Source organism: Mercurialis annua, linkage group LG7, assembly GCF_937616625.2.
Source record: "Mercurialis annua linkage group LG7, ddMerAnnu1.2, whole genome shotgun sequence".
Taxonomy (NCBI): domain Eukaryota; kingdom Viridiplantae; phylum Streptophyta; class Magnoliopsida; order Malpighiales; family Euphorbiaceae; genus Mercurialis; species Mercurialis annua.
The window spans coordinates 3,889,433-3,902,518 of NC_065576.1; the positions used below are offsets into that span (position 1 = coordinate 3,889,433).

A 13,086-nucleotide genomic window follows, 5' to 3' on the forward strand; every position below is an offset into this window, starting at 1 on the left:
TTAACCACAACTTTTGACAGATAATTTACTGATACCTTTTTCGGATGAATCTTGACTACGGATGAAGAAGACAATTAAAATGACATACAAATCAGTCTGCTACATAATCTTGTTGGAATGAAGACAAACAGTTAATTTAATTTCACTGTGTTATAAAAATTTCAGGTTATCCCTGCCAAGAATTTAGTGACATTAACAAGAGAACATAACCTGAATATCTTGATAATAAAAAAATAATTTCCCCATTCTTGTCAGAAATTCAAACATTTTGTTTTTATTTACGTCAACAACTAACTTAATTACAACATAATTAAGACGAGCCTAACTAATTAACTAGTCGTAACCTTGTTTTCTTCGATGCAGGCGTTGAAGTCGTATACAAAAATCACATAGAAATCTTTACATTTCTCGTCTTTTCGCCTTAATTTCATCATCAGGAATGTTTCTTTCCGATTGCGCCCTGGCAATTAGGCATATCAACATATGAATCAGCAAAAATATTAATGAACAAACACATTAAAATTGTATTTAATTAGTTACCTATGTAAATTTGGAGAAACTAAGAGATTATGGTCTATGTTCTTCATAAACAGGCTATCATTCTGATGATCTCTTCCGATCATACACGCTCCTAACGAATTGCCGTCCTTCAAATTATTAGATGCTCTAGTTGTTGGCAATTCAAATTCTTGCAATAAACAATGTCTTATCAGATGATAAAGTGCACAAAATGTGCTACAAAAATGTATGTAATGAGCTATGTTGCACCAAAACGAAAACGAAAACGCTGAAATGAAAAATACCGAAACATAGAACTCCAGAGGTGTTATTACGACATACCTGGAGGAAATCTTTCAGAATGATTTCTACTAAGATGCTGATGTGGCAACACATCGTCCCTGCAAATTTCCTTCAAATACATGCACGTAAGGTTGCAATTCATATTTTTCTGCTAATTTTAAAGGATCATTTTATAATTCAGAAATTACCTCGGACGATGGCCGAAGTGGAAAAGGGCCGAAATGAGCACGCAGTGAAGAATCCATACCGAATGATGATTCCGAATTCATTACATTCGACATGTTTTGGTTCGGAAGATTGAAGGCGATTTGTTCTGTATTATTTTCTTGATTCAGTTGGAGATTAGGTGATACATTAGTATGCTGAGAGAATTCGATTGGTTGCAGAATTGCTGGTAAGCACATAGGATGCATACTTATTCCATTTCTCATAGATAACATCTGAAATGATGAAATTATCATTTTCATAAATCAGAAACAGGCCATAATATTTGGATAAAACATTAAAAAAGTTCCGGTTTAATATTTTTGTCAGTTACCGAACTATAGTCTTTCTACAGTACCGTATTATAAAAAGTTATATAACGGTTATCGAACTAATACTTTTTTAAAAAACGGGTTATTGGACTATAAAAATTAAAACGATATAAAACGGCTACCGAACTATAACTTTCTATAAAACAGTTATGAGTTTTTGATGCATAGATGTACATCTTTGCCTTAATTATCTACATTTATAATTCAGTAATCGTTTTATAAAAAAGTTATAATTCGATAACTTTTTTATAACTTTTTAAAATTGGACAACCGTTTTTGTACAACGATTATAACTCGGTAACTATTTTATAACTTTTTACAATTAAATAAAGGTAAAAAAAATTATAGTTCGGTAACCGTAAAAATATTCAACCCGGAAAGTTCTTACCGAACCCGGTACATAAAAGATGCATGACGGGCCGAACCCAAAATGTTAGCAAATTCTCAGTTATCCTATTTTCTCTAATTTCCGACCAGTTGATCTATGAATAAATTATGAACTCGAGCTAGTTAAGAAATTTTCGTCCCCTATACATTAGGCATGCCTAATCAATGTTTCCAAATTCAGATAAAATTCCTGCCATTATTTACTAAACCTACATAACCTACTCGAAATTTCAATGCACTACATTTTGCTAGAATACATTTAAATTCAACACCTAGTTTTCATCTTTGTAAGGACCACAGATCCTGCAGAATCCCAGAAATTTCATTTTTTTTGTTTATTTCCATATTTGAATGTCATCTAATAACTAATAAATTAAATGCTATTTATCTTTATCAGAACCATCATATAAACCGGAAAAAAAACATATGAAGATAATGCAACTACTTAACAACAACAATTCATCAATAGCTAGAGGATGCAATTTTGACAAGAAATTCTAAATTTCCCGTCATTAAAACGTTTTAGTGACGAAAAAAATGATATTTAAAGACGGGAAATCTTTTCGTTATTGCTCGATTTTCTTGTAGTGTTCATCAAACAAACCTGAACTTGGAGCTGAAGCTGCTTGAGATATTCAATAGCTTCATCAAGCATGGAAGCCTTATCAGTCTGCCATTACAAGAGAATTAAACCATTTCAATATCAAAATTAACTAAAAACTTGATCAAACAGTACCAAACTTTGAATTTCTAAAATGCGAAATATTCAGTACCTTGTTAGAATTTGGAATTAGGTTCTGCAGAGCTTTCATTTTCTCATTTATTCTACTTCTCCTCCTCTGCAAACCGATAATTTAACTAAATTAATATCAACTTCAGAATACAAATTCAGAAACCAACTTAACTTTTTAAAAAATTTAATCACCTTTTCAGACAAGTTATGAACTTCTGCAGCTCGGCTTCTTTTCGATGAGTTATTACGCGGATAACCTGCCTTTGTCTGCATCTCAGCTTCCTGTAACCAAGAATTATAAAAACTCTCAAAAATCTGAAATGTCTGCCATTTTTTTCTTTATCTTACTAATTAGTAGCACGGACAGAAAACAGGATATTTGGACAAGACATGGCGAATCGGAGTTATTTTAAGGTTTTCTATGTACAAAATGAAGTTTCGTGTCTGAAGCATCAAGTGTCCGAAATGTTTCAAGACACGTTGAATGAAATGTTGACCGTGCTGCCTTATTTTGTAAAAATGAAGAACATTAACATGCTAAACAAGAAAAAAAAAAACAAGTACCTCACTCTCACAATCACCCTCATGATCATCAGTCTCATTCTCACTACCACCACCGCCACCGCATGATGTATTTCCGTTCACATTTCCGGTGAAATTATTATTCACTACTACTCCATTACCATCTAATAAATCCAACCCTAACATACCATCTTTCATTAAACTAATATTACCATTATTATTATAATAGTAACTATCTTGCTCAAGAGTAGAAACTGGCCCAGCATGAGCTACTCCGGCTAAAGACTGCGGATGTGCACCCATATACGGCGAACAAGAAGTGGTGGTTGTTGCTGCATCGGCGGCGGAGGAAAACTTAGAAGAACGGAGAAGAATCTGGTCAAGAAAAACTGAAATTTCATCGGATGAACGATGGTGATAATGATCTCCCATTCTTGAAATTTTCTTTAGCTTTGTGCACTTATCTTGAATAAATCTTGATTTTTAAACTGGATGTGTATTTATTTTCTTGTTATTTGAATCTTGATATTAGCTAAGAGTGCGTTTGGATTTATGTGGATTTGGATTTGGATTTGGATTTGGCCCAAATCTCTTGTTTGGATTAATAAAAATTGATGGATTTGGATTTCAACAAAATCCAACCAAATCCATTAGAATTTCTAATATTAATAAAACTGAGAATTTAGAATACTCTCTAAAACCCTATTATTTCAAATCCACGGTTCACTATCTTCTTCTTTCTCCTCGTATATTTTCTTTTTTCCTTCTAAAATTATCACGCCATTGTTGAACTTTGATCCGATGATCTGAGCTGTTCTATTATTCGATAATCTGAACTCTTCTCTTTGCAAATCTGTTATTTCAGGTAATTTTTCTTTTTTTGATTTTATTAATTTCATAGACTAAATTTTAAAATTTCTAAATATGAGTGTTATGCCTTCTAATTAATTATTCAATTCAATCTAGTTGTTCTTGTTGTTGATAGGTGTTTATTTGGTTATAATAGATGAGCTTTGATTATAATTTCGGTTTATATTTGGGTCTTGATTTTGTTTTTTCAATTATCATGGTTTGATTAACAAATGCGTATATATTTGCATACCTAGTATTCTGATTTGCACTCAGCATTATAAAGTAAGCACTAAACAGCAGCTGATTTGGATTTAATTATATTCTTAATTTATAATTAACTTATGTGTTGATATGTTCAAACATTAACCTTAGATGGTGATTGGCAATAGGATGAGAGCATGTTGGGGTGACAGAAACATTTTTGTTTTGTTTTCTTGTGACTTCTTTCAGCTTTTGTCCTGAAACTCATATACTCTGCTCACATTTCAATAATTTCTAATCTCGGCAATGAATATTGTTCAAATGGGTTTCATCTAAACTTATTCTATAATTAGATATTGATAATATTCGGCCTAATTCTTTTGTTGTTGAACAATTATCAATGTGTATTAGCTTCTGTGTGAGATAATTATTAGTTATAGTCACACATATAATTAGCTTGGATTAAATATTTTTGCAGCTATTTAACATAGAGCAATTATCGATATAAATGTTACATATTAGTTATTGAGTAATTATTTAGTAAATATTTTAATATTTTAGTTCTTATTTAATCTAATTTTTTATAATCATTTTCATATAATAATTGTTTAGACAGAAAATGGATAATAACTTACGAGGTATGCAAATTGGAAAAAAACGTACAAGAGATGAGGAGAATACAATTATGGAAGAAAAAGAAGAGTTAGATATTCTTATTTTTATAATAAATTTTATTACAATGATCGTTGGAGCATCATATCACCATAACTATAGGTTACGTGATATCTCATGGGACAAAAGTGAACATACTCATCGTAGGTCTATTTGGATGCAAACTTTGGAGTCTGAAACTACAAGTATTGAATTATTGCGTGTGAATCCAGCAACATTTAAAAAATTATGTGGAATTTTACAATCTGAAGGAGGGTTGGTGGCTTCAAGAAATGTTACAATTAAAGAAATTGTAGCATTATTTTTGCATATTCTTGGTCATGGAATTAAATATAGTTGGGTTAAAGCATGTTATGCTCGTTCTGGAGAAACAATTAGTAGACAATTTCATGTGGTTCTGAAGGCCGTGATGAAGATAGGCAAATATTATATTAGAGAAGCCAATTCAAATGAAAATAATCAAGATAATGGCAAGTGGAAATTTTTTGAGGTAATAAATTTATATTTTTTAAGGTTTTGTACTTGATAAATACATATAATTATCAATTACTTAATAGTTGTATTTTTTAGGGTGTGCTTGGTGCACTTGATGGTACGCACATTCAAATGACTGTTCCATTTGAAGATCGGGCTAGATATCGTAATAGAAAAGGTGATCTAAGTACTAATGTTCTTGGAGTCTGTGATCCTAAAATGAAATTTACATATGTGTTACCCGGCTGGGAGGGATCGGCAACAGATCCTCGAATTTTAGGCGAGGCTCTTCATAGACGCAATAGGTTAAAGATACCATCAAGTAAGAATTCATAAACTTTAAAATTCATTTTAAGATTGAAAAATTTATATCAAAACAAGAACTAATTATTTTTAAAAAATTTGTAGATAAATATTATCTAGTAGATGGAGCATATACAAACGGTCCCGGTTTTCTCGCTCCTTATCGAGGAACACGATACCATCTTAATTTATGGAGAGGAAATAGGCCAACAAATTATAAAGAGTTATTTAATCTTCGACATTCATCAGCAAGAAATACTATAGAGAGAGCATTTGGATTGTTGAAGAAGCGATGGGCGATACTACGAGCTCCTAGTTTTTTTGATAAACAAACTCAAGTTAGAATAATAAATGCTTGTTTCATTCTTCACAATTTTATAAGAGAAGAGATGACTGAAGATGATTTACTGAAACAAGTAGATGAAGAGTTGGCGAATTCTTTGGATATTGAAAATGAGATTAGGGATGAAGAGAATATCCGAGCAATACGGTTAACACATGAATGGACAACATTTAGAGACAATTTGGCTATGCAAATGTTTAATGAATATCAAGCGCGATAAGCAATTTGAGAATATTGTCTTGGTTGCTTCTTCTGATTCTCCAAGGTAAAAATGATGGCCTTTTACTTTCTTTTACGGGTAATCTATTATCTTTTACTGGTAATCGATAATTTGATATTAAGTAAAAAAAGAGTGATAATGACATTGTTTATCCAAATAGTTTGTATTTGGATAAAAAAGAAAGATGGCAGCTCATAAATTGTTTGTATTAAGTTTTTATTGTTGTCTGGTCTATACTTTGTTATCCAAATAGTCAAAGAATTAGAGAATTGTTGCCCGAGAGTTGATGCAATGTGGTAGTGTTGTAGCTATGGTGGTGGTGATAGAAAATGGAGAGAAGTGGCAGTGTCTATGAACCTGAATTTTATTTAAGTTGGTGTTAATGTATGATTTTTTTGACTTTAACTTTCAAAAACTGAAGATTTTTGTTATTTCTTGCATCCTTGGTAATGATGTTAAGTTGCTACTGGTTCTTTGTTCCATCAACAACAATGTTTGAGTTGATTGAAACTTGGCATTTAATTTTACAATCAGTGTCTTGGCCTAAAGTCTCTAGCAATTTTCCATCACGGTCATTGTCACTCCAGTTATGACATTTTTGAATAATATTACCACTTTAATTACAATCCCAAGCTACAAAAACATGCACTGTAGTAGGATTCAATTTTTTTTTTTGATGTGTATATAAGAATGAATGATAAATATATGTTGTTTTTACCTCGTAAACTAACTTCAAGCTTGCTGGATTTTGCATTTATATGTTGTTGAGTGAGGCTATTGTCTACTTTCAACTTCCAATTATAGGGACTACAGTTTCAAATGCTTCTACAAACAGGTATCATAATCTGAATTTTATTTATGTTGGTGTTAATGTATGATTTTCTTTTCAATAGAGCTTTCCCGAAGCAAGTGGCTATCAAAATAAAACCATAGAGAATTGGGATGATATTGTCGTATTATGTGGGAGTGATCGAGCTACTGGGGATGGTGCTGAAACCTATCAAGATGCCGCTGAAGCAATGGATCAAGAAGGAAATGATGCACAGTCTAATATTAATCTAGAAGAGCAAGAAACTTCAAGAACACACCCTCAAAGTTCAGGAAAAAGAGCTAAAAAGGATCACTTAGCTGATGCAGTAATGGAGATAGCTCACTCATTTAAAGAGTATTTAGAAAGTAAAAAGATATCTGAGAGACCACAGCCAAGACCACAGCCTACCGGAGAAGAAATTTATGATGTAGTCTCTCAGATCCAAGGCCTTCAAAAGGTGGATATCTTTTCAGCTGTTAGGAAGCTAATGCAGGGTTTTCCGGAGGAGTTTTATTTGCTCAAGTCGCTTCAAGATGATGAGAAGAAAGAATGGATCAAGTTTCTTATTGAAAGTAATATCTAACCCTTATTCTCGTAAATTATATTTTATTTTAAAATAATTAACTCTAGTTCCTATTATTTGCAGGTTGATAATGGAGATAAGACTTCAATGTGTGTTGTTTTACGTTTTGTTCTTTATGGCGAGGGATATGTGAATTTTTTGATGTGTATGGATGTTTGAGTTTATTGTTTATCTACGGATTGTGTCAGGTGGATTGGTATATTATACGTTCTACATTCATTTGAATGTGTATTGGTTAGTATGTTTTATTTTAATTTTTAGCCATTTTTATTTAAAATGATATTAAATCTTTACTCAGAACTGGCAAATCTTGAAATTTTTTTGTTTTTCTTGTTTATCAGATAATGACCAAGAGATTTTGAATCAGATAGATTTTGTTCTATAATAGTTGCATACCATTTTTTATATCTGAGAAGACAATTCAAAATTTAATCCGTCTCGAAATTTCGAAAGATTAAGAACATTTTTACCTATAAACGAAGGATGATTAATAGATATATCTTTGAGAATAAAAGAGCCTTTTGTAATAATAACCTGCATGATGAATAGGCATTTTAAGACAACAGGTGCATTTTCATTTGATTTTAAATTAAAGTTAATGTCATCCAAACATTTTATTTGAAATCTGAGATTTCAAATCACTATGCTATCCAAACAAGTGATTTATAAATCCATGAATTTAAAATGTAAAATTTGAAATATGAGATTTTAAATTTAGATTTCAAATTCAAATTCATCCATCCAAACGCACTCTAAAGTACTTTAAATTTCTTCTTTTGAGGATTTTGATGGCGGGTGTTTAAATGTTGAAGCTTGAAACTTAAAAAAATGAAGTTGTAAAGTGTTTGATATTTAAGCGCCAGTGAAAGAAAGTGGGGATTGAACGCATCGATCTTGAATTTTTTAGGGTTAAATATATACTTGGGTTCATGCATTTATCCTATTTTTGATATCGAATTCATGTACTTCTATTTATCAATATTGAGTCTTTTCATTTTTTATTTTGTAGGCATTAATTCTCACGTCATATAATAAAATATGTAAACTTCTCGCCAGTGGTTAAAATCCGAATCATTCTAGACATGTTCATGAACTTGGATACTGGCCTAGTCCAATCAAGCACGTCCGTCTTGTGCTAGGCTTGGATAAATTTTATCTCTACTCAGCTTGAACTTGTAAAAAGTTTGAGTTTTATTGGCGGACACAAACTTTTAGTGTTATGTAATTTTTATTGTAAATCCAAAAAAGTCTAGCAGGAACCCGCATATATGGTGTAAGAGCTGGACTTAAGTAGCAAATTTGAGGCGCTAACCAGGCTAGGGCTTGCATTAAAAATTCTAAAATCAGAATGTGTAGTCTGAACTCGGCCTATGAACATATCTAGATCAAACTGGTTGGTTAAACCGGCTAAACTAACCATCTATTCTTTTAACTGGACATAAAAACCAAAAATCTAGTCAAATCAAATTGAATTAGATTGAACTGGTTGACTTATATTGAATCGAAAATTGAAACAGTTGATCTGAATAAAACCGATGGCTAAACAGGTTAAACAATTTAAACTATAAACCCAAGTTTATAAAAAATTGTTTTCATATTTTAAAATTATCAAACCTTAGTCTTTGTATTAACACTAAAGTTTTAGATTTTTTTTTTATATTGAATTCGACACAACTAACACTCTTTGTAATCTAATGTTCATAAAATGAAAAATATAAGGATTCAATTCAATGTTGAAAAACACAAGTGCATGAACCTAATGTCAAAAACATAATGAATACAGGAACCCAAATATATATTATGTCATTTTCCTAGCTAATGAAAATACTCAAGGTTTTTAATGATTGGTCTGTCAAATTGGTAATTTGACCGATTTGGGTATTGGTGTAAAAGAGCAATAGTGTCAGGTGATATTGTATGTGAAATTATGAATCCCAGTCCCCACTTACAGTCGCACGTGAGACACACTTAATCTCTTTTTAGTAGTAAAATATAGTAAGTGCTTTAATTATTTTGAGTTACGATTAATTATTTAGTTATTTTTAACCTTTGTCATTTGTTTATACATTTTTGACATAATTGGACTTGTACTTAAAAGAATGTCTGTCTTTTGCTTTGTCTTTAGAGTTTGATTTGAACTAGACATTCCCAACTTGTTTAATTTTTTTATTAATGGACGGAATTAAAAAATAAAAAATGACAAAAAGAAGAAATAGTTGATGATAGAAGAAAGAAACATATACGATGATTAAATAATTTATCAAAATAAATAAACAATATTTATATGAAGATAATTTGTAACAAGCAATCATGAACTTAATTGTTTATTCTCCTCCTTAATTCCGTCCCATTATATAAAAATATGATAAAATGAATTTTACCTTGCTAACTAGACAAAAATATATGATTTAGATTGAAATTTCAGAAATCCTTTTATGAATTTAAGGGTGCTAGAGGTTTTATTTTACTTTAACTTTTATGTTTTTGTATGTTAATCAAGCTATTTTGATGATTTCAAAAAAATATAAAAGATGCTATGCATTCTTAAACTTTTACGGATAAAGTTTAAAATCTAAAAAAAAGCTTCATTTTACGATTGAAATCGAAAAAACTTTATGTTACAAAATAAAGTAATAATATTTTGTAAAGTTCTAAAAAGTTAAGAATTCTAATCTATTTTCTCGGGAAGTGTTGTGCAACTTTGAGTTTATTTTGCGGTTCTTTGGAAATTCAACATAATCCTACATTTACAAGTTAGAATCGACAAAATATTTGATATATAATTTCCGACACTGTCAAAATTATAAAGGCCAACGGGTTTCTGAAAATTCAAATGGAACAATATCTAAAGTTCGTATTTTATAATAGAAAAAACCTACAATATGTTATTTTACATTCTAATATGAAGTTGGTCTTGATAATTATGGTGTAAACTGATATAAATTTGACAAACCGTGATTTTTTTGGAGTTAAATATTTTTGAGGTCATCAAATTATAGTTTTATTTTTACAAAATATGATACCGAATTATAAAAAATTACAAAATGATTACTAAACTGTTATTTTTTTTTACAAAAGAGTTATCATCTTGATGATTTGGATAAGGAAAAATATATAATAAGATAACCATTTTGTAAAAAAAAAATAGTTTGATAGTCGTTTTGTAACTTTTTAGAATTTAGTAACTATTTCATTATAAAGCTATAGTTTTGTGACAATTTTATAGTTCTTTTATAATTCGGTAACTATTTCGTAAAAATGTTATCATTCGGTGGCTTTTAAAACAATAACCTTCTTTTTTGTTATTAATTATTAGTTGTGACTTTTTTGATATTTTATATTGAGTTGGATAGGTTAAATGATCCATTCTTGCATAAAATTATTATGTTAAAAAACTAAAGCTTTTATTTGAGGGTTAATCACAAAAAGAATGTCCACTTTTTAGCGATTTTAGCTTTAATCCTAACGTCTAAAAATTGGCAAAATAAATCCAACTTTTGCAAATTTTGTAAAAACATGCATGAAACTAATCGATGTTCTGTTTTTACAAAAATGACACGTTTAGGATCGTTCTGTTATGCATGTCATTTCCATACCACTCCTAATCAACGTCGTTGAATCTTTTTTGTTTTTTCTGGGCATTTTTTTACATGATGGGGGTAAAAACGTTTGCATAAGAATGATTTTGAACGTACCACATCCAAAACAACAGAATGTGGATTAGTTTTACGCATACTCTTACAACAATTGTAAAGGTTGTGGTTAATTTTGCCAATTTTAAAATATTAGGATTAAAGTGCTAAAACTGCAAAACATTGGATATTTTTCGTAAATAACCTAAATGATACAAAAATGAAATTATGCTAGTTGGACAATTTTGTTAGCATTTACAATCACCTCAATTGGTTTGGTCAAATTTTATTTTATCTTTTGAATTTAATTTTGTTGCATATCTGGCAGAAGGCTATCTAAAGATCATTTTATCTGATAATTAGACCATACCGCACATGCGTGTGATAATTCAACTTGTCTTTTCTTTATTTTGCATCCAACTTTCCTTAAATGCATTGCATGACAATTCTTAGATCCTTTGCAACAATTTTATGTCGGTTGTTATAATAGGTTGTACTCAAATCGAGTCGAATCGAGTCGAAATATTATTAAAACTGAATGTCATACGACTCAACTCTAATACCTCATAATTTAATTCGAATTTGATCAAATTTTATTTTGGGACTCAAATGGAGATTTCGATATAATCGAATGGAGATTTCGATACAGTAAATATAAAAACAATCTCCTGATTTTAATTATTTACAGAAAGAATAATTAAAAAGACTAATTTAGTATAATAACATATATAATTATAAAAGATAAGATAATACACTAAATAAACTTCAATTAGCTAGATTTGTGAGTCTGCTGAAACTAATAATTTGATGTTCTTACTCGATTAGACAGTGCACGCTAGCTAATAGTTTGAATTCGACTTGAAAATTAACATCAATTAGTTTTAGTTTTGTCTTGAATTAATCCTGAATAACTTGCTCATTTAATAATTTTAAGTAGTTAATAAAGATAATATAGTTTTTAATATTTAATAGCTTAAAAATAAAATATAACTTTTAAAAAGTCACCAAGTATACCAAATAAAAATATAAGTCATTTTATGGATATTAATATTTTTGAAGTAATATATTTTCTGGAAAGTATATACTACTATATTTAACCAAGTGAGGCTTGAATTGGCGTATATCTTAGATAGCCAGTACCTAACAAAACCAAGTGGTGTCTGATACCTTTAAATTGGTAAAGACAATCTTTTTTTTTTACTGTGTTGTCATTTGACAAGGTAGCTATATATATCTCTAACTCTTATCTTATTTAGTATTAATGGTCAAATTTCACTTTGATTTTAGCCTGAATCAGGACAATTCATGATGCTTGTTCAGGATATTTTAACTGCAGGTTAAAAATAAAAAACAGATGTTGAAAACTCAGAATTCCTAGCAAAACTTACTGGTTATAACATTCTTTTAAGTTGATAACTACTGTTTATTGCCTTTGTCTGTTGAATATGAATTTCAAAAAAACTTTAACAGTCTACCAGTTGCAGTTCTTGGGAATTATAATTTTCTAGCATGAGTTTGGTTCTGTTGAAACAGTTTAAAGATTAAAATAAATTTAATGAATGGAATATTTTGGCGAGTCACAAACTATGTCGCTTTATTTAAGACGTTTTGCAGCTCTATCGGTGCGAAACAAATTATCTACCATGATAACCCCATAATAAAACACTCACCGGTCCAATTTATACTACCCTGTGAGGATCGTTCTAATAGAACTTGAAAAAATAATTGCTCACAAAAGATCGAACTATGCCTCTTTTATTTTCGTTTGAAAAAACCTTATTGCATAATAAAAACGGTAATAAATATTAATAATGTTAATATATAATAACTTAAACAGTATAAAATTATGGCTGAAGATCAAAAGACATTTTTATTTGACTAAAACGTTATAGATACTGAATGTTCAAAAAATAAAATAAATATTCAAACCGAACATAACCAGCTGATTAGCGCGTGATGGTTTTATAAAGACGAGTCTCATAACACACATGAAATTGTTCATTGCTTGAGACTTTC

General features: G+C 30.0%; 2 protein-coding genes across 4 annotated transcripts; one reads left to right on the forward strand and one right to left on the reverse strand.

The window, feature by feature from the left end:
* Positions 1 to 201: 201 nt before the first annotated feature.
* Positions 202 to 3,509, reverse strand: LOC126657504 (transcription factor SPATULA-like). The gene is made up of 8 exons (XM_050352203.2): positions 3,022 to 3,509; positions 2,650 to 2,739; positions 2,498 to 2,563; positions 2,329 to 2,394; positions 990 to 1,241; positions 841 to 910; positions 541 to 688; positions 202 to 460 (listed from the first exon to the last, which is right to left on the reverse strand). Exons 1-8 carry the CDS (start codon positions 3,409 to 3,411, stop codon positions 400 to 402), a joined length of 1,143 nt encoding a protein of 380 aa, XP_050208160.1. The 5' UTR covers positions 3,412 to 3,509; the 3' UTR covers positions 202 to 399.
* An 8-nt stretch (positions 3,510 to 3,517) lies between these two features.
* On the forward strand, positions 3,518 to 7,692 carry LOC126657503 (protein ALP1-like). 3 transcript variants are annotated; one of them, XR_008789508.1, is made up of 5 exons: positions 3,518 to 3,844; positions 4,645 to 5,194; positions 5,275 to 5,500; positions 5,587 to 7,427; positions 7,502 to 7,692. XR_008789508.1 is itself a non-coding variant. In XM_050352201.2 (3 exons), exons 1-3 carry the CDS (start codon positions 4,652 to 4,654, stop codon positions 6,042 to 6,044), a joined length of 1,227 nt encoding a protein of 408 aa, XP_050208158.1. In that variant the 5' UTR covers positions 3,518 to 4,651; the 3' UTR covers positions 6,045 to 7,692. The 3 variants fall into 3 exon arrangements, 1 of the variants encoding a protein (XP_050208158.1); XR_008789507.1 differs by having other exon boundaries at positions 3,518 to 5,194; XM_050352201.2 differs by having other exon boundaries at positions 3,518 to 5,194; positions 5,587 to 7,692.
* Positions 7,693 to 13,086: the final 5,394 nt, after the last annotated feature.